Here is a 22,212-nt window from a genome sequence, read left to right as displayed (position 1 = left end):
TGGAGCGTCGGAGGCTGAGGGGTGACCTTATAGAGGTTTACAAAATTATGAGGGGCATGAATAGGATAAATAGACAAAGTCTTTTCCCTGGGGTCGGTGAGTCCAGAACTAGAGGACATAGGTTTAGGGTGAGAGGAGAAAGATACAAAAGACACCTAAGGGACAACTTTTTCACGCAGAGGGTGGTATGTGTATGGAATGAGCTGCCAGAGGATGTGGTGGAGGCTGGTACAACTGCTACGGGGCAACATTTTCCACACAGAGGGTGGTACGTGTATGGAATGAGATGCCAGTAGAAGTGGTGGTGGAGGCTGGTACAACTGCAACATTTAAGAGGCATCTGGATGGGTATATGAATAGAAAGGGTTTGGAGAGATACGGGCCAGGTGCTGGCAGGTGGGACTAGATTGGGTTAGGATACCTGGTCGGCATGGACGGGTTGGACTAAAGGGTCTGTTTCCGTGCTGTACATCTCTATGACTCTATGATTGGCCACGTCTGCTTCTATATCTTAAAGTTTGATGGCCTATTGGACATATGTCTGTATGATACATTCTATGTGTGATTTAATCTTAATTCATTACTTTAATCTCATTCCACTGCTAGCAGCAGTGATTTAATAATCTTCAATATTTGATCTCACAGCTCAGAGTGCTCACCAAACAACTGGAGTTTGGGAGAAGGGAACCAGGCATCGTACTGCTGAGTTCAAACATATTACTGTTAATTCTCAGGTCAGCTGCTAGTACTTTCCAAAATGACCATTTCCAAAGTATCTCCGATCTGCAACCAGGCTAGTCAACCATAGTAGGCATCAGAGTAACATTGGCTCCTGCCCAACACTGATGGTCGTTGTCTAGTTGGGGTCAGGGCATTGAATAGTGATCGGGATGCAAAATTCTGGCTGACATTCCCTTACCAACCTGAGGGACTCAAAGGCATAAATTGCAATTAAGTCAGTAGCACAGATCAGGATTGGGATCTGGGATGAAGAAGAAAACCTGAAAGGAAATGGGACTATGTGCATGAACCAACACAGTAAACACCCAGAGCACATCCAACATCTCCATATAAATGGAACAGGCCAAATAGGCTCAGAAAGGGCTAGACTCATAACTGTTGTGAGCAAGCCTGGTCAGAAGCTGGAAACTGGCAATGCTCAGAAAAAAAAATCAAAGAAAGAATTAAATGACAAGTTTTTGACAGCATTTCCCTGCTGGACTCCAGATTATTTTCAAGATTTAAATTTATACTTAGGTGGGACTATGCTTTTGGAACATGCAAAACCTCTTCATCAGCAGCATCCTCATAGCAGGAGGGGAGCAAATGAGCAAAAAGCTGTTTCTGGTTCCAGTGTCCAAAACAATGTTATCATTAGAATGTGTGTTCATTTATGAGATAAAATATAAAACAAAAACACAAAGTGCTGTCGAAACTGTTTTTCTCTCTACATATGCTATCAGACCTGCTGAGTTTCGCTAGGATTTTTTTTAAAATTTCAGTTTTTTAGCATCTGCATTATTTGCTTTCATTTTCGATAAGTTTCGAAGAGCTTTCCTAAATAAATGAGAAAGTAATCGAAGGCTATGCTTAGTGGGTGAAAGGAAGTGAGATAGGAGAAAGCTCGTTAGATTGTTGGGCTGAATGATTTGTGTCTGAACAACAAATAAACAATTATACCATCTACTCACCCCACACAGACCTTAACTACACACATCACACACTCCACTGCGCAAAGCATTATTGTGTTAATAGTAAATGGATCGTGCCTGATTTGTGTAATTACCCAAACTGAGAGTGATCATCTAAAGGAGCTGAGATATCCCCAACACACTTAGTTATATGTTTGGTTATTGTACCTTGCACACTAAGCTCTGTTTGAGCATGCATCGTTTCATTCCCATTCTCCACAATGCAGTTGTAAATCCCAGCATCATCTTCTGAGACATCACTTATCTGTAGACTACCACTTCCGACCAAAGTGATCTTCTGGAACCTACATTTTTAAACAGACATTATTAAGAAAGGGAAGTCAGATAACAGAGCATAATATGAAATACAAAAAGAAAACAGTAGGAATAAAGGCAACCATCTTTTTAACTAGTAAAAATCCTACCCTCTTTCTCACCTGTTGTATTGTCACTGTTTCAAAATCCTGGAACTCCGTCGCTAACAGCACAGTGTATGTACAGCACACTGACTGTAGTTGCTCAGCTAGACTCACCACTACCTTCTCATAGCAATAAACTCTGGCCTTGTCAGCAACATCCTGAAAACTAAACTTTAAAAATACAAACTCTCCCATCTATTCTCTAAAGTCTGATCCCCACTTACAAATAATCTTGTTCAATCTTTAAATTTCAGAATTAAAATTTGTTTTGAAAAGTTATTGATGACTTGAATTATAACATCCTATTAAATTATTCAGTCTTGATTTCAATAACTGTATGATTTTCACCTTAGAATCATGTCATTCTGCAGTGGAAGTTGGTTAACCTGCTTGAGCCTCCATAATGTGCCCTTCTCAATAATGAAACTCTGCAAATAACAACCCCTTCTCATCTCAGCCATAGCTTTTCATTAACACACAGGATTTCAACAAACAAAGAATAAGTGGAAATTTTTTCTCACTGTCAAAGTAATTATCCAAACATTTCACTATGTCTCTCTTGATATTCCAAGAGTAGAATTTCTGTTAACTTTGGCCTCCACAGTCCCATCATTCATCAGATTCCTTCAGAAGCTTACTCCTTAGGTCTTATGTAGTCAGTGCTTCTGCATCACCATCCACCTTCCCTGAACCCATGCATTATTATTGCAATGACCAAGTCAATGCAAAGACAGGGTAAATGGAACTGCCTGCTTTCACACTGAGGCATTCAAACCAGAAGGTCCAAGTTCATAGCTTTAGTGAAATAATTAATCTCAGTGTGAACACTACAATTAACCCCAGGGTTATGGAAGGAAAAAATAAGTCATGGTTCTCGTGTGACCATTGTCCAGTGATTCCTCTGAGTGAATGTTGCACGAGCAGAGCATTGGGCTGAGATGTCTTGAAAGTAGCCTGCCACCAGAGAATCCAGATCAATTGACACTTTCAAAACTAAGATCAATAAATGTTTTGTTAGATAAAAGGATTAAGAGAAATGGAAGTAAATTAAGCTGAAGTATAGAACAACATTAAGTACCCTTTTGTTAGGCAAGGGTATTCGAGTTCACAGAAATCAAGGCACGAAATATATCAGTAATGATCTACCCGAACAGCAGAACAGACTCAAGGTGAAATGGTTTTCTGTTCCTTTACCAGGCACACACCGAAGGAATAACTCCTTGGGACAAAAATCTGCAGGCAGCGCAGTCAGGGTTTCCAAGAAAGAGAGAGGAAAAGGAAAATCATCCACAAGGAGACATTTCTTAGTTTTCTCCAAAGGCAATATGCTTTCCCAGGATTAATGGGCTTTTGGTGTAAAGTCTTGGGTGTATATTTAGGTGATGTACAACTCACAACAGGATGGGCTGGATAATTTGAAGGATTCTTTAAGTGAGAATTAAGCACATTATTAGCCAACATTCCTGCCTATATTGTGAAGTGGTTGGCAAGGAACAAACCTCTGGGTTTACACTGAATTTTAAAAATTCAACCACAGCTTAAAAGGCCTGTCAGACTGGATTTCAGAAGAGACCCTGCAATTACGTTTCACCTAATTGGAGTCCTGATATAGAGATAGCTATCATATTAAAAGGTTGTTGGAATGAGCCCAAATTAATAAAATGTGGATCTGTTTTTATAACACAGTTCTGAGTTTGCGTTTGAATTTGATTCCCCCAGGGGATACCTCATTCAACGCCTCTGTAGTACAGAGAGTGCCTGAACTCAATAGGAGCTGAAATATCCACATATTTGGCAGTCTTTCATCTTATTATGTAACTGTCTTAACATCACTACACTGCAGGTAATGAAACAGAAAGTCAGCACATAACTTATCTGAAGTTGAAATGTGGATTAGTGGAGAACATCAGCTACCAGGAAACAGGGATGCCAAAAACCTGGGAATCATTATCTGAACAGAGGCAGGGATGCTACTGGGACTTCTGAAGAGGTTAAGAACAACAAATTAACTTGCTGAAGGAGACAAAGGAATTGTTTGCTGAGCTACAACTTGGGTTGGAGAATCCCTCACATGGATAACACTCACACGTGCGCACACTCAGCAACAGTTACATATATTTTGGGCTTACTGTAACTCTGTCCAAATGCCTGTGTCTTGAAGGAGTTAAATCTCATCCATAATAATTTGAGAGAAGATACAACATATGTAAGGGAATACAATCTCCCCTGTAGGCAGCACTCACAAGACACTGACTGCTCAGAGTGCTTGGATAAGGTCAGAATCCACGAAGTTTATTTTAAGGGGCTGGGAATTTGACTCTGTCTCGTCATAACCATTACAATGCTTGTTTGGGGTTTGAATCGAATGTAATAGATTACATTGCTGCATAAGTGAATAGTCACTTTTGTTATCAGTTTCTGACAATACTTCAAGATAAATGCAGAAGTTTTGGCTCATTTTAGATTAACTACTTATTTTCCCCAGTCTTACACACTGGTAAGTTACAAAATTCATTATTCTACATGAGCCTGCGAGCAGCTGCTCTCTGCAAACATCTGCTTTAACATAAAATGCTTTTTAATACTAATATAAACGCGCAGCAAGCAGAAACAGCCTGAATAGACAATAATCTGTATTCAACATCACCATGATGGCTGTAGCTCCATTTGCTTACTTCTCAGCCCCAGCAGAATGTATTGAATTATAGACCATCATTAAATCACGAGGAGAAAGTGAGGACTGCAGATGCTGGAGATCAGAGCTGAAAAATGTGTTGCTGGAAAACCGCAGCAGGTCAGGCAGCGTCCAAGGAGCAGGAGAATCGACGTTTCGGGCATAAGCCCTTCTTCATTAAATTACATCCACTTCAATCAGAAATCATCCATAAAGTTTATCTGATAAATTCCTGCTGTTTCCACCATTTCAGTAGCACCTAAAAACAGCTGAAGGAAAGTCCCTGCCGGTCTGCACACAGCTTCAGGCACAACTTTAACTGGACATTCACTTCCCTGTTTGGGATGTGTCTATTATCTCAGTGTAGGCCACTTGGGGAAAATATACTTAGAAAAAACAAACCTCAGGGAATTCTCTCTGCTCACAGCAGCCCTCTTCTACCTCAACCTCAAAATCCTATTTCTTCCCTCTTCCCTCTTCTTCTCCTGTCTATTCTGAAGAGGCATTTCATGCTGGTGTTCTACATCTTGTCCTGTCACCGTTGTACATGTCTGAAAAGAGTATGTTGGCCAAGTCCACTGCTATTCTCAGCCAGTGTTTCATTTACACCACAGGCAAAAGGACAGTCAGTGAACAGCAGCAACCATCTTGGCTACTTAACCCTTCACTAGACCAAAGTCAGACCCATCAGAGCAGCAATAACTTAATAACTCAATCACTGTTGCTCAACTTGGTTCTGCCAAGGGCATGCAGTTGCTGACCTCATCATAGCCTTAGTGCAGACATAGAAAAAAAACTGAATTGCAGAGATGAGGGGAGAGTGGCTGCCCTTGACATCAAGTTGCTTTTGACTGAATGTGGCATGAAAGTGCCCAAACAAAACTGGAATCAAGGAAAAGCGAGGGCTGGGTGGTTGTGGTGGCAGTCATGCCTTAAACAAAGGAGGATGGCTGTGGTAGTTGGAGGTCAGACTTCTCAGATCCAGGACATCTCTGTAGGAAATCTTCAGAACTTTTGTTTTCAATTTTCTAATTGTCCTATTCGGATATGTTATTACGTACCTCTGGAGCAGGTAGGACTTGAACACAAGCTTCCTGACTCAGAGGTAGGGACACTATCACTACACCATAACAGTCACAGAGATCCTCAACTGACTGTCCTTGGTCCTACCATCCTCAACTATTTCATTAATGACCTTCCCTCCATCATCAGGTCAGCAGTGGGGATGTCAATTATAATGATTGCACAAAGTTCAGCACCTCCAGTCAGAAGTTTCCCATACTATCCTGACTTGAAAGTACATCAATTGTTTTCAATGATTCTGGATCGAAATCTTGGAACTTCCTTTCGAACAGCCTGGAGGCATACCTTCAGCAGTTCAAGAAGGCAGCTCATCACCATCTATTCAAGGGCAATTAGGGATGGACAGTAAATGCTGACCCAGTCAGCCACACCCACATCCCATGAATGAATTTTTAAAAATGGCTTAAAGGGCCAAATGGTCTGCCCCTGTCCTGTTCCTTGTTATGTTCTTGTCTTATGAGCAATTATTTAATGGTTTCATCAAATACATGTCCAGATCTCTCAATATTTTTGTCAACTGTTCTCAATTATAAGTCCTTGTATACTTATGGGGAACGCAGGCTGCCTCTATCAGCCTTTCTTGCTGTAATTACACCCTCCTTCCAGTGGTGGTGATGTACTTTTAAAACTCGCTGCGTATTCTGCAATGCAGTTAAAGCCAGCATTCCAACCAAATCTATTCCAAAATATTTTTGAAATCTGCTCTTCAGGATGCAGGTAATACTGGCAAAGGGATATTTATTATTGATACCAGTGGCCATTTAGGTTGAAACTGAAATTCCAAGCAAAACAGATGAGGCAGCTTCCCTTCTCTGAAGGGCTTTGGGAAATTGGATTTTATCATAATCCAGCAGGTTTTGTGGTCATTTTTTTGATACCAGCTCATAAACGATTAACCTTCATTGATTAATGAATTAAATTCCACAGTGTGCCATGGTTGGAGTTGAACTCTACACTCTGATTTACCAACCTGGCACCACAGCCATTAATCCATCACATCGCAAGTTTTGTATATTAACCATGGATCACAATATTGAGTCAAAATTGTGCGATTGCCTAGCTTTTAAGTGGAGGCTGATTCTATCTGTGATGTGGTTTACATTTTCGCTGCCTCGTAACTCTGCTTCTCGATTTGATTTTCACTCCATTCTGCAAAGCCACAGATGATTACTTCTAAGTTGTGCATTTTCCATATTTTCTTTAGCTCTCAAATTCAGTTAAATTGAATGAGCTCATTATTCTGCAATTCATACCTAGTAATTTATGATTGATGTCTGTGTAGCAGGATTTCTAGAGCAAAGAAAGAGTGACTGGGCTGCAATGTCCACACAGATGGCATTTTATGAAAGGGTTTTCATCCCATCCTGCCTCAAAACCATATTTATATGCCAACTTGCCACAGACCCAAGAAAATGGCAAAATCCTACAGGCAAGTGAGTCACATGGAGTTGTATAAATTAAGGGTGCTAAATGAATAATCAAAGATGTTCTCTCAGTCTGAACTAACAAGTTCACTCTGCGAATGGAAACAATAACGCACCTTTCAAAGATGGTCTCTGAATTCCGGCTCCAGTGAATGGTGGGGGTTGGGTAGCCAGAGACCACACAAGGTAATATTACTGTCTGGCCTGCTATCTTACTAATGGGAACAGGTTGTTGGAGAAACTTCATCTTTCGCTCTACACCTATCTCTGAAAAAGAACAAAGTGAGACTGTCAGTGAACCAGTTATCATAATTACACAGAGCTCTTGTTTTCAATGATAACAGACTTTACAGGCGCTAACTTGTACACTGAAAACCATTAGACAGAATGAATACAGTCATACAGTCATAGAGATGTACAGCACAGAAACAGATCCTTCAGTCCAACTTGTCCATGCCGACCAGATATCCTAAACTGATCTGGTTCCATTTGCCAGCACTTGGCCCATATCCCTCTCAACCCTTACTATTCATATACCCATCCAGATGCCTTTTAAATGGTGTAATTGTACCAGCCTCCACCACTTCCTCTGGCAGCTCATTCCATACACGCACCACCCTCTGCATGAAAAAGTTGCCCCTTAGGTCCATTTCAATTCATTCCCCTCTCACCTTAAACCTATGCCCTCTAGTTCTGGACTCCGCCACGCCAAGGAAAAGACATTGTCTATTTACCCTATCTATGCCTCTCGTGATTTTATAAACTCTATAAGGTCACCCCTCAGCCTCCGATGCTCCAGGGAAAACAGCCCCAGCCTGTTCAGCCTCTCCCTATAGCTCAAACCCTCCAAACCTGCCAACATCCTTGTAAATCTTTTCTGAACCCTTTCAAGTTTCACAACATCCTTCTTATAGCACAGAGACCAGAATTGCACACAACATTCCAAAAGTGGCCTTACCAATATCCTATACAGCCGCAACATGACCTTCTAATTCCTATATTCAATGCATTGACCAAGAAAGGAAAGCATACCAAATGCCTTCTTCACTCTCCTATCTACCTGCAACTCCACTTTCAAGGAACTATGAGTCTACTGGATTCTTAATGGAGAGGGAGAGCAGCCAGAAGTTGTGGTATACATCGATACCAATGATATAGATAAGGAAAGGGAGAAGGACCTGAAATGAGAATATAGGGAGTTAGACTGAAAGCTAGAAGGCAGAACGGGCAGAATAGTAATCTCAGGATTGCTACCGATGCCACGTACTAGTGAGGCTAGGAACAGAGAGCGAGTGTAGATGAACATGTGTCTGCAGGACTGGTGTAGGAGGGAGGGCTTCAGGTATGTGGATCATTGAAATATCTCCTGGAGAAGGTGGGACCTGCACAGAAAGGACAGGTTGCACCTGAACTGGAGGGGCACTAGTATCCTAGACAAGAGGTTTGCTAGAGCTCTTCGGAAGGATTTAAACAAGATTGGCAGGGGGTAGGAACCTGAGCTATGGATCAGATGATGGAGTAGGTAGTGAACAGCCAGATACAGTGTGCAAAGAGCCTGAGAGGAGTGATAGACTGTTGATAGGGCAAAGGTACAGTCAGTGTGATGGTTGAAGTGTATCTATTTTAATGCAAGAAGTATCAGGAATAAAGATGATGAACTCAGAGGATGGATCAGTACTTGGAACTATGATGTCATGGTCATTATGGACATTTGGATATCACAGAGGCAGGAGTGGTTGTTGGATGTTCCAGGGTTTAGATGTTTCAAAAGGAATGTGAGGGGGGTGGTAAAAGAGGTGGGAGAGTGGCATTGCTAATTGGGGAGAGTATCACAGCTGCAGAAAGGGAGGTTGTTGAGGAGAGTTTGTCTACAGAGTCAGTATGGGTAGATGTCAGAAACAGGAAAGGAGCAGTCACTTTACTGGGAGCTTTCTACAGGCCCTCCAGTAGCAACAGAGACATAGAGGAGAAGATTTGGATGCAGATTTAGGAAAGGTGCAGAAGTAACAGGATTGTTGTCATGGGTGATTTTAACTTCTCTCATATTGATTGGAACCTCCTTAGTTCAAATAGTTTGGATGGACGAGATTTAGTCAGGTGTGTCCAGAACAGGTTCCTGACTCAATATGTAGATAGGCTGACGATAGGGGAGGCCATATTGAATTTGGTGCTTGGCAACGAAGCATGCCAAGTGTAGGATCTCTCAGTGGAACAGCATTACACTGATAGTGATCACAAGTCCCTGACCTTTACTATATTCATGGAGAGGTATAGAGCAGATGGGAAAGTATTCAGTTGGGGGAAGGGGGAATTACCATGCGATTTGGCAGGAACTGTGGAACATAAATTGGGAACAAGTGTTCTCAAGAAAATGCACAGAAATGTGGAGGTTGTTTAGTAAGCACTTATTGATAGTGCTGGACAGGTTTGTCCCACTGAGGCAAGGAAAAGATGGTAGGTTCAAAGAACCTTGGGTAACAAGGGATGTGGAACATCTAGTCAAGAGGAAGAAGGATGCTTATTTAAGATTGAGGAGGCCAGTGATCAGACAGGGTTCTAGTGGGTTACATGTTGGCCAGGAAGGAACTGCAGAGAGCTAGAAGGGGGCATGAGAAAGTTTTAGCAGGTAGGATTAAGGAAAACCCTAAGGCATTCTACACTTATGTGAGGAACAAGAGTTTGGCCAGAGTGAGGGTAGGGCCTATCACGGATAGTGGAGTGAACTTGCACCTGGAGTCAGAAGAAGTAGGGGAGATCCTTAATGAATACTTTGCTTCAGTATTCACCACTGAGAGGGACCTTGACGTTTGTGAGTACAGCGTGAAACAGACTGATATGCTAGAACTGGTTGATGTTAAGGAGGAGGATTTGCTGAAAATTTTGAAAAACATAAGGATTGGTAAATCCCCTGAGCTAGATGGGATATACCCAAGGTTACTACAGGAAGCAAGGGAAGAGATTGCTGCACCTGTGGCGATGATCTTTGTGTCCTCACTGTCTACTGGAGTAGTATCAGCTGATTGAAGGGTGGCAAATGTTATTCCCTTCTTCAAGAAAGGGAATAGGAATAATCCTGGGGATTACAAACCAGTCAGTCTTATGTCAGTGGTAGGCAAAGTATTAGACAGGAATCTGAGAGACAGGATTTATGATTACTTGGAAGACCATAGTTTGATTAGAGATAGCCAGCATGGCTTTGAGAGGGGCAGGTCATGCCTCATAAGCCTTATTGAATTCTTTGAGGATGTGACAAAACACATTGATGAAGATACAGCAGTGGATGTGGTGTACATGGAGTTTAGCAAGGCATTTGAAAAGGTTCCCTATGGTAGGCTCGTTCAGAAAGTAAGGAGGCATGGGATACACAAAAGTCTGGCTATCTGGATACAGAATTGGCTGGTCCATAGGAGACAGAGGGTGGTAGTAGATGGAAAGTATTCAGCCTGGTGCTTGGTGACCAGTGATGTTCCGCAAGGATCGGTTCTGGGACCTCTGCTCTTTGTGATTTTTATAAATGCCGTGGATGAAGAAATTGAAGGGTCGGTTAGTAAGTTTGCCAATGACATGAAGGTTGGAGGAGTTTTGATAGTGTGAAGGGTTATTGTAGGTTGCAATGAGACATTAAGAGGATGCAGAACTGGGCTGAGAAGTGGCAGATGGAGTTCAACCTGGAAAAGTGTAAAGTGATTAATTTTGGAAGGCCGAATTTGAATGCAGAATACAGGGTTAAAGGCAGGATTCTTGGCAGTGTGGAAAAACAGTGGGATCTTGGGGTCCACATCCATAGATCTCTCAAAGTTGCTACACAAGTTGATAGGCTAAGTATGGTATGTTGATTTTCATTAGCAGGGGGATTGAGTTTAACAGCCGCGAGGTTATGCTGCAACTCTACACAGCCCTGGTTGGATCATACTTGAAATATTGTGTTCAGGTCAGGTCACCTCATTATTGGAAGGATGTGGAAACTTTAAGAGAGGGTGCAGAGGAGATTTACCAAGATGTTGCCTGGACTGGAGCGCATGTCTTATGAAGAAAGGTTGAGGGAGCAAGGGCTTTTTCATTGGAGTGAAGGTGGATGAGAGGTGACTTCATAGAGGTGTACAAGATGTTGAGAGGTTTAGATAGAGTGGATAGCCAGAGACGTTTGCCCACAGTGGTAATGTCTATCATGAGGGGGCATAATATTAAGGTAATTGGAAGGATGTATAGGAGAGATGTCAGAGGTAGCTTTTTTACAGAGTGTGCTGGGTGTGTGGAATGCACTGCCAGCAGTGGTAGTAGAGTCAGATACATTAGGGACATTTAAGCGACTCTTGGATAGGCACATGGAATAGTACAATGAAGGGTATATAGGTTAGTCTAATCTTGAGTAGGATAAAAGGCGAGGACAATATCAAGGGCCGAAGAGCCTGTACTATGCTGTACCATTCTATGTTCCATGAACCTGCACTCCAAGATCTCTTTGGTCAGCAACACTCCCCAGGACCTTACCACTAAATGTCTAAGTCCTGCCCGGATTTGCCTTTGCAAAATGCAACTGCAGAATGAGTAACAGTATAGATTTTAAAATTTTTTTGCAGAATTAATCTTGAGTTCACTGAGGCAAAGGTTGCTTGCTACAGTGGTACACTGACAAAGTTTGACAAAGTAAAAGCTTACTTTACTTAACATCAATTTTGGAGTAACCCCAACTGTAACAGAATGACAGTTCACATTTACTTACCCATCATCTTACGCTCTCTGTGAGATTGCTGACAATGTTGAAATAAAAGCAGTTGCACACTGGATTAAAATTACCCAAACTCACTTCACAAACGCTGGGGTCATCATAGAGTCATACAGCACAGAAACAGACCCATTGGTTCAACAAATCCATGCCAACCGTAATTCCAAACTTAACTAGTCCCACCTGCCTGCGCTTGGGCCATCTCCCTGTAAACATTTCCTATCCATGTACTTATAAAAATGTCTTTTAAATGTTGTAACTGTACCTGCAGGTCATTCCTCAGGCAGGTCATTCCACTCTCAAACAATGGTTTTTTTTTTTAAAAATTGCCCCCGTGTCCACAGGTGAAAAACAGCAGCCTGGCCATCGCCCCAGTTTTTTTACATCACTCTACCCTAGTTGCTGGATAGACAGTTACCTGGTGAAATGGTGAGCTCTGTCTCTTCGCTCATTTTAGAGAGACCGGCGGTTTCCACAGAGCAGCGGTACGATCCAGCATCACTGTCAGAGACATTGCCGATCTCCAAGGAGCCACTGGGCAGTTTGAGGAACCTTCCTTCCAACACTACAGGCTGACGGTTGTGTTCCCACCTCACAAAAGGAACAAGATCACTATTCACCTCGCATCCTAACAGGGTGGTGTCGCCTTGATGCACAAAGACAGCTTGGGGTTGACCACTGAATCGGGGAAGACCTGAAACAGGCAAGGCCATGAATCACTTTACCCTGGATATAATACCAACAAACAAATTGTTACCAATCATCCTAACCACACAGACACAAAAGCACGCTCTACACAATGTTTCTTATCACTTCAGAGCATCCCAAAGAATTTTACAGACATTGAAACACTTTCAAAGCATAGTCACAGTTGTCATGCAGGAAACCAATTTGTGCACAGCCAGTTTCCACAAATTGCAATTAAATAAATATTTACATTATCTGCTTTAGTAATGTTGATTGAAGAATGAATATTGGCTAGGACACCAGGGAATTTCCCTGCTCTCCATCAAGACAATGGTTGTAGGAATTTCAAATCCTCCTGAGAGGGCAGGTGGGCACTCAGTTTAATGTTTCATCCGAAGTACAACATCTCTGATAGTGCCGCATTCCCTCAGTTACTGTACTGAAATGTCAGCCTCAATATTGTGTTCAAACTTCTGCAGTAGAACTTGGCTCAGAGGTGACCTTGCGTACCACTGAGCCAAGGCCAACACCTGCTGTCCTTGGAAGCAGGACAGCAGGGATAGCTCTGATCAGGGTGACTCCAAGGAGAACTATCATAGCTCAGTCAATGAGCAACATTTGAAATGTTCCAGATCAATGTAAAGGATTCAGGTTTGGTATCCTTCAAACATTATTTCCAGGGCTCTGAAGTGCGATCCGGCTGCCAAAAGTTTCAATTCAAAAAGAGAAGTTTGTGGTCAGCTTGTAATAGATGTTTGAAACTTTTCTTGTTGGGAACCAAATTGAATGAAACAGGAAACTACAATAAGTTGAAAAGAACATTGCATTTTAAAAGTTATGGAACTATAGAAGGAGAATTCCTGAAGGAAGTCAGCATTCCAATCGTTAACAGTGAAAGAATTGAGTGCTTAGTTGAAGTTTTCCAAAGTATTGGAGGTCTTTTCTATAATTAACTACATGAGCACCAATCCACAACGAGTATTGGCCTGTGCTGCAAATTTATCAGAGTGTTAACATCATGTGCTAGTTTGACACTCAGACCATTTTTAGATCTATTTTGCAGTATAGTTTCATAGATTGCCCAACAAGTACATTTAGTACAAAAACAGAAACTGCTAGTGAAACTCAGCAGGTCTGGCAGCATCTGAGGGGAAAAAGCAGAATGAACATTTCAAGTTCAATGATTCTTCATCAGAACTGGACTTGAAACTTTAATTCTGCTAAATCTTCACAGTGGCTGCCAGTCCTGCTAAATTTTGCCAGTAATTTCTGTTTTTGTTTTGGATCTCCAACATCAGCAGTTCTTTGGATTATTTAGTTACATTTAATAGTGGGATTTGGAACACACTCCATATAGAAGGATATCCTTAAGACCATAAGATATAGGAGCAGAAGGAGACCATTTGGCCTATTAAGTCTGCTCCACCACTCAAACACAGCTGATATGTTTCTCAAACCCATTCTCCAGCCTTTGCCTTGTAACCCTTGATCCCTTTACCAATCAAGAACCGGTCTCAGTCTTTAAGGCACTCAGTGACTTAACCTTCACAGCATACTGTGGCAATTAGTTCCACAGATTCACCACCCTCTGGCTGAAGAAATTCCTCCTCATCTCAGTTCTAAAGGATCATCTCTTCACTCTGAGGCTGTGCCCTCGGGGCCTAGTCTCTCCGAAGAGTGGAAACATCTTCCCCACATCCACTCTATCTAGGCATCACCACGGTATTCTGTAAGTTACAGTCAGGCTCCCCCCTCACCTTTCTAAACTCCATTGAGGACAGAACCAGAGTCTTCAACCGCTGCTCTATGACAAGCCCTTCACTCTTGACATCATTCTTGTGAACCTCTTCTGAACCCCTTCCAATGGCAGCACATCCTTCCTTAGATATGGGGCCAAAATTGCTCTCAACATTCCAAATGTGGTCTCACCAGAGCCTTATACAGGCTCAATAGTACATCCCTGTTCTTTTATTCTATCCCTCGAGAAATGAATGCTATCACTGCAATTGCCCAACTGTCAACAGAACCTGTAAATTTGAGATATACTGCACAAAACAGACCCTTCAATCCAAGCTCATCCATACCAACCAGGTATCCTAAATAAGTCAGGACCCATTTGCCAGCATTTGGCCCATATCCCTCTAAACCCTTCCTCTTAAAGTTAACATTAAAGATCCTGAACTAGCACTTCTAAATGCTTTTTTGCTTCAGGTTTCCAAAGCCTTTCCCCATTTAGAAAATGGTTTATAGAGTCATAGAGATGTACAGCATGGAAACAGACACCTCGGTTCAACCCGTCCATGCCGACCAGATATCCCAACCCTATCTAGTCCCACCTGCCAGCAACCGTACCTCTCTTCTTCCTACCAAACTGTATAACCTCACTCTTTCCCACACTGTATTCTATCTGCCATTTCTTTGCCCAATCACCTAGCTTCTCTAAGTCCTTCAGTAACCTCCCTGTCTCCTCAACACTACCTCTCCCTCCACCTATCTTTGTGTCATCCGCAAACTTAGCAACAATGCCTTCAGCTCCTTTGTCCAGATTGTTAATGTATAACGTGAATAGTTACAGACCCCTGTAAAACTCCACTAGTTACCGGTTGCCATCCTGAAAAGACCCTTTTATCCCCACTCTCTGCCTTCCGCTAGTCAGCCAATCCTCTATCCATGCCAGTAGCTTGCCTCTAACATCATGGGCTCTTATCTTGTTTAGCAACTTCCATGCAGCACCTTGTCAAAGGCCTTCTGGAATCCAAATACAGGTCGTTCTGCCTTAATACGCGTTTCTTTGATGTGAATTCACTGTAATGTGATTGACAAACTGGAGACACTGTTTCTAAAGCACTAACATTTGAAGCATATATTGGTTATAATGCGATTTTGGCCCCATTAGTTTAAATGGTGCTGCTATTGCACCATTTTCTTATAGCATGGAGTTGCACAAGAACAGAACTACCGCATTATAGCAGAACTAACCGTAAATTATCCTCTATCTAACTTGCTCATTACTTCAAAGAATTCTAAGAGATTCGTCAGGCATGACCTCCCCTTGACAAAGCCATGCTATTTTACTACATACTGTTCTTCCAAGTACCCTGCAATCTCATCCTTAATAATGGACTTCAAAATCTTCCCGACAACCAGGGTCAGGCTAACCGGCCTAGAATTTCCAATGTTCTGCCTCCCTTCTTCTTACAGAGGGATGTTACATTATCCAGTCCTCTGAGACCCTCCCTGACTCCAGTGATTGCTGAATGCCTCTGCAATCTCCTCAGCTAATCTCCTTCAGAAGTCTGGGGAGCAGTCCATTCAGCCTGGGTGATTTATCACCAGACCCTTCAGCTTCCCCAGCACCTTTTCCTCAGTAATGGCCTCTACACTCAGCCACTGACTCTCTTGAATGGTATGCTGCAGGTCTCTTCCACCATGAAGACTGATGCAAAGTACCTATTCAGTTTCTTTGCCATTTCTTTGTTCTCCATTACTACTTCTCCAGCCTCATTTTCCAGCAGTCCAATGTCTACTTTTGCTCTCTTATCTTTTATATATCCAAAAAAACTCTTGCCATCTTCTTTTAAATTACTAACTAGCTTACCCAGATTCCATCTACTTCCCACCCGCCCTTCCCTCCTGCTGGCTTTTAAAGGCTTACCAATCAAAGTTTGTGAAAAGATTTGTAGCTCGGTTGCTCGTTGTTGTGGTTCTGTTCGCTTACCAATCCTCTGGCTTCCCACTAATCTTGACTACTTTGTATGATTTTCCTTTTGTTTTTATACTGTCCCTGACTTCCCTTGTCAGCCATGGTTGCTTTGCCCTCTCCATAGTATGTTTCTTCTTCCTTAGGCTGAATTTCTGCTGTGTCTCTTGAATTACCCCACCACCATCTTCCCTGCTCAGCTCGCCTTCCAATCAACTCTGGCCAGTTCCTCCCTCATGTCTTTGTGGTTACATTTTCTCAACTGTAATACAATTACATCTGATTCCAGCTTCTATCAAAGCTCTCAATTCTGCACATTTGCATACCAACTCATTCATTTTCTGCACGCTTTCTGGCAGAGGCTATGGTCTAGTGGTATAATCACTGGCCTGTTAACCTAGGGGACCAGGTAAGGTTCTGGGGACTCAGGTTCAAATTATGCCATAGCAGATGGTGGAATTTAAATTCAATAAAAATCTGGGATTAAGACTCTAATGACCATAATGACCACGAATCCATTGTTGATTGTGAGAAAACCCCACCTAGTTCACTAATGTCTTTTTGGGAAGGAAACAGGTGTCCTTACCTGGTCTGGCCTAAATGTGACTCTAGTCCCACAGAAATGTGGTTAACTCTTAACTGCAAATGAACAGAATATTTCTTTCACTGATTTATTTCCTGCCTCTTGTTCTCCTGATGCTGCTGTGTTACATTTCCATGGTGACCAGCATCCCAGTATCATCCTGCATCATCAAAGATGGCAACACAGCTAATTCCACCCTTTCTCCGTCAGACCACTTTCTTTCCAGCAGGGGCAGTGATCAGAGTAGGAACTGCGCTAGTTGCTTTCCAGTTTAAACCCAGCCAGGTCACATCAGTGAAACTCAGTAGCAACTAGAAATAGAAGCAGGAGCTTTATCTTCTCATACTATGTAGGACCTATGGCAACACAAGAGTTGTGGGAAGCTTATAACTCTGATTACTCATTCTCTTCACAGTAAATAATGACATGACAAACACCAGCAATTCAGCACATCAATTTTTTTCTATTTTTATTCAGCTACATCCCATAAATGAATTTTAAAAAAGCAAACGAGAGGGAGAGGATGCAAGCCAGGGAGAATGCTGATCAATTCCAGCTGTGATCCAGCTTTCAACACACAAAGCACCAGTGCTCGCATCATTACCAGCTGTAAGAAAGAACAGACAAACACTGAACTGATGATGAAACTAACAGGGGTAGGGGGAAAGCTGAGGAGGAAATTTTTATTCAAATTTAAATTTGAAGAGGAAGAAGAATCTCTTATTTTTTCCAAATACCAATGTGCAGAGTAAATGGAAACAGTGAGATGTGTTTCCATTCCATGACCTAAGAGGAAAGGCACAGGAGGAGGCCATTTGAGCCTGCCCTGCCATTCAATACAATCATGGCTGATTAAACACTTCAATGCCTTTTAACCCATTCCATAACCCCGTATGTCACTGGCAATCAGAAATCCATCAACCAACTCAAAACTGAGCTTCTACAGCCATCTGTAAATTCCAAAGATTACAACCTTCTGAGTTAAAAAAAGTCCCTCATTGCAGACTTAAGTGGCTCCTCCTTACTTTTAAATTATGCACCATGGTTCTAGTCTCCCCAACCACAGGAAACATAATAACATGACATCATTAATAAGATTCTGGAGCCTAATAGACCCATTGGCTACAAAGTTCAAGGTCAACATCCTAACAGCCTGAGTAATAACTCAGGGCCCCGGGATGCTCAAATACATAAGACCGCCCTCATCAATGATATCATAGACTAGTTTTATTAGGACCAGGCCTAATCCATATACTCCTGGCAATCAGGAAACTGTGGTTCTTTCAAAAGTCAAGAAAGATTTATGTCAGCACAGTTAGAATATCTTTCTCAGTAAAACTGGCACATGCTTTGAACAAAAATAACAGCTAGCACCCACAGTTTCAGTAGCCAAATAGCAGCTACAGACTTTGATAGGAAAAAAAATAGCAAATGTGTGAGGTGATCAGTTTGTCAGTGAAGAGCAAAGAGACATTTCTGTTCTGAGTGAGTGAATGAATTGAGGTAAATCCCCTCCTCTCCAAACTGATGGCTTAGAGAAATTCAGGAAAGTCCCTACCAAATTTGTGCACACACCTTTACAGGTATATCTCTATCTATATATATTACACACAATCATAAACGCACCAACGTCTTCCCCACATACAAACACATACTTCATCAAGTCTTTTTTCTATTCACGTCTTGCTTGTTTTAAATATTTCCAATATTATTCCACACCTCTGGAGCAGGTGAGACTTGAATCCTGGCCTCATGGCTCAAATGCAGGGACACTACTACTGTGCCACAAAAACCTTCAAGTCTTTTTTAAGTACCTAAACAATTGGCTACTGAAACTCCTACAGTGACTACATCCATTACTGATGTAGGTCTCTGCCCCACTCCCACTCTCCACCCTATACACCAGAAAGCAATTTAGTTCTTGGGACTCGAGTTGGATCTTCAAACTTCTCTACCTGGGCAATCCCAGTCAATCCCAAATCTATTTTCACAGACTGTTCCTGTCATCTAGGAATCCTGCAACCCGTGCACTATTAATCGGTCTCAATTGCCTAGGAATCTCTTCAGTGGGCTCACCTGTTTTCCTTGGCTATTTTAGTGTCAGTGTGCTATTGTCAACAGAACATCCACAAACACAGTCAGCAGCTTGTTGCCTGACAATCGATTGTTGCTCTGTGTGGTTTCTACATTTTGTGTCTCCAATGTTCATTACGTATCAGTGTCAGAATGAAAAAGACACATTATTAAAGGGACAGGAGGCAGGAGAAAATAAACAGATAAAACTGGTTAAATGCAAAATTAGATTTTGGAGCTCAAAATGAGCAACATTTATGGGCCTCATTGTAAATCCTAAACCAGGAGGAAGCAGTCTGCTAAGATTCACAAGTGAGATCCAGGTTGACGAGTGTGTTCCAGCAATGCAGCTCTCATTATCATCCGGAATGGAACCAAAATTACTGTAGTCTGCAATCCACTCCAACTGATAGCAAGGAGACATTCTGCATCAGAGATTTTGTACCTGCACAGAAAAAGTATGGAATTGGAGTTCTGAGACCACCCAAGTCTTAATTCAAGTACAGTCAGACCAACAGATGTTTAGAATGTCCTGTTTGACTCCACAGTAGGAAGGCCACTCGATAGACTTGGAATCCAGCCAAACCCCTCGAATTAAAATTTACAGAATTTCAAAGCAATGTTGAACTCTGTTAGCTACAACCAGTGACTAGTCTGCAAATCAAAATTCTGAAATTAGAAAAATCTTTGTTGCAAAAAACAAGTTGCATTGTATTGCCAAATAAAAGCTGCAAGAACTGATACTGTAAATCAGTCAAAAATAGAAATTGCTGGAAAAGCTCAGATCTGGCAGCATCTGTGGAGAGAAAAAAAGAAGTTAACACTTCAGGTCGAGTGGTTCTGACAAAGGGTCACTGGATTTCTCTGCACTGATGCTGCCAGACCTGCTGAATTTTTCCAGCAATTTGATCAGGAAAGGAAGACAGATGATTCAAAATTCTACAAAAGCGAATACAGAACTTATACAAAATCTGGAGACTGAGTGCATGCTCCGATGTAGGTTGAATAGAGTGTGACAAACAGCCACAGAGGGAGGATACAATCTGGCAATGTTCAGTCACTGTTCACTGAGTCAGTGGGTCAACATTACAGACACTGCTACTCTGCTTATCCATCTTTTCAGCTCCAATGTCTGAAAATAAAGTCAAACAAACCTCTCAGCTCAAACATGAACTATGTTGACTCTTCCCAGTGATATCCATCAAGTTCCAGCAGCTGTTTCCACCTGTCGCACTCTGTGTTATTGCTTCTGACAGCACCTTGTACTGTTCGGTGAGAAACATGTAAACATATACATTAGGAGCAGGAGAAGGCCACTCAGCCCCTTAAGCCGACTCTGCTATTCAATAAGATCATGGCAGATCTGATCGCCACCTCAAGTGTGCATTTGCAACTACTCGTGACAACATTTCATTCTCTTACTGAACAAGAAAAGTAGCCACCTCTAACTTAAAATACACAAGGACTTTGCTTCCACTGTGTAAGATTGTGTTTCGAAGACTCACAACCCGCAGAAAAAAAACTGCCTCGCCTTTGTTTTAAATGGGCAACCCTGATTTTTAAACAATGACCCTTAGTTCAGATTCACTCACACAAGGAAGCATCCTCTTCTCACCCATCATCTCAAGAGCGCTCAGATCTTACGTATGTTTCAATTAAGTCATCAACTACTCTTCTAAACTCTAGTGGATACAAGCCTAGCCCGCCCAACTGTTCCTTATCAGACAACCCTCCCAATCAGTTATTCACCTAATAAACCTTCTCTCAACGATCTCCAGCACATTTATATTCACTGCTGTTACCTCACTTTTTCATCCCTTCCTACATGGATGAAACTGTCGGAATGGCATTGTCAGCAGGCAGTGTTATCCTAGTTCTCACAGCCCGATGTGTGGAAGTCACAGATGTTCATCCCTTTCCCTTTGGGAGAAGTACAAAGCTTCCACTTGGCAACTGACGGACAGAATCATACATGTGGTCTCACCATGTGCCTTCTATACTGTAGTCAGGGATACTCCTTAGTACAATTTGCTTTCTGTGGTTAAGGTGCAATAAAATTGCTTTCCTCCAACACAGCAGTGTATTCATCACATCTTCTCCCGAAGTCAGGTTCCCCAAAACCAGTAATTAAGGATTGCATTATTTGCACTGACAGTTGGGTCTGTCACTAGAGGACAGAGAATGAAGGAAAGAGAAGTTTGGAAAAGAACCATACTGAGATGCAGAGAACATTTTTTACACAGCAAGCTATGCTGCTTGAAAGGATGGTGGAAGCAGTTTTAATAGTAACTTTCAAAAGCAAATGGCATAAAATCACTGAAAAGGAAAAATTTTCGGGGCAATGGGGAACTAACTAGATAGCTCTTTACAGAGTCAACCCAGACACAACAGGCTAAATAGCCACTTTCTGTATAGTATGATTCAACAATTTCAGCTTTTTATGTTAGTACCATTTCAATAGTGTGTGCCAGTGGTTGCAAGGAGCTCCATACTGTCTTAACCTGAGCCGTGAAGGACAGCAAAAGAATAATGAGTTTCTGTATTTAAGGTGAATTTGACTAATTTCCAGAGCACAGTATCAGTTAAGTAAAGGTGAAGTAGTAGGAAAGAAGTGGAGTGAGGCAGGGGGTGGGGGGGATGTCACAGGCATATCACTGATGGGGAAGCAGTTTGACTGGATGAACTTAAAAGAACATGAAGCTATATACTCAAAAATCCAGTCAGCAGCTTTAAGTAAAAAAAAGCACTAACATTAAGTCTTATTGGGGAAAATAATTTAACAGTGCTGGGGGTCTGACCAGAATGAGTCACTGTGTCCAAGTCCAGCAGTGTTTTAAAAATCTATGATTGAGGAATACTACGGATTGTGGAGGAGTTGGGGATCAGTATGAGACCAGGATAAAAGTAAAACAGCTAAGAAGAGAATTTCTTCATAAGGGGTATTCCCAGAAAACAATTGACAATGACATAAACACAAATATGAAAGTGAAATATCACAATACTTCCAGCATTTTTTGCTTTTATTTTACATTTCCCGCATTCACCATTTTTTCTTATTACTGAAAAACTCCAAGATGATGGAGAAGATTGTTCACAGCTACAGCAGTGAGGCGAGAGATCAGCTGGAGCAGTCCTGAGATGTGGGCATACAG

The 22,212-nt window shown here is 41.9% G+C and overlaps 1 protein-coding gene across 3 annotated transcripts in view; it reads right to left on the bottom strand.

The window, feature by feature from the left end:
- LOC122542519 (neogenin-like) overlaps positions 1-22,212 on the bottom strand; it is a 211,329-nt gene that overhangs the window by 79,511 nt on the left and 109,606 nt on the right. For all 3 annotated transcript variants that reach the window (XM_043680345.1, XM_043680346.1, XM_043680347.1), the window contains exons 10-12: positions 12,436-12,711; positions 7,408-7,558; positions 1,860-1,996 (exon numbers count right to left, since the gene is read on the bottom strand). In XM_043680345.1, coding sequence (XP_043536280.1) covers positions 1,860-1,996; positions 7,408-7,558; positions 12,436-12,711 — 564 coding nt within the window. The remainder of the gene's footprint in view (positions 1-1,859; positions 1,997-7,407; positions 7,559-12,435; positions 12,712-22,212) is intronic.

The sequence above is a fragment of the Chiloscyllium plagiosum genome, chromosome 40 (genome assembly GCF_004010195.1).
Source record: "Chiloscyllium plagiosum isolate BGI_BamShark_2017 chromosome 40, ASM401019v2, whole genome shotgun sequence".
In the NCBI taxonomy this organism is placed as follows: Eukaryota; Metazoa; Chordata; class Chondrichthyes; order Orectolobiformes; family Hemiscylliidae; genus Chiloscyllium; species Chiloscyllium plagiosum.
Note: the sequence above shows the minus strand (reverse complement) of the source record. Positions and strands in the feature narration are given on the sequence as shown.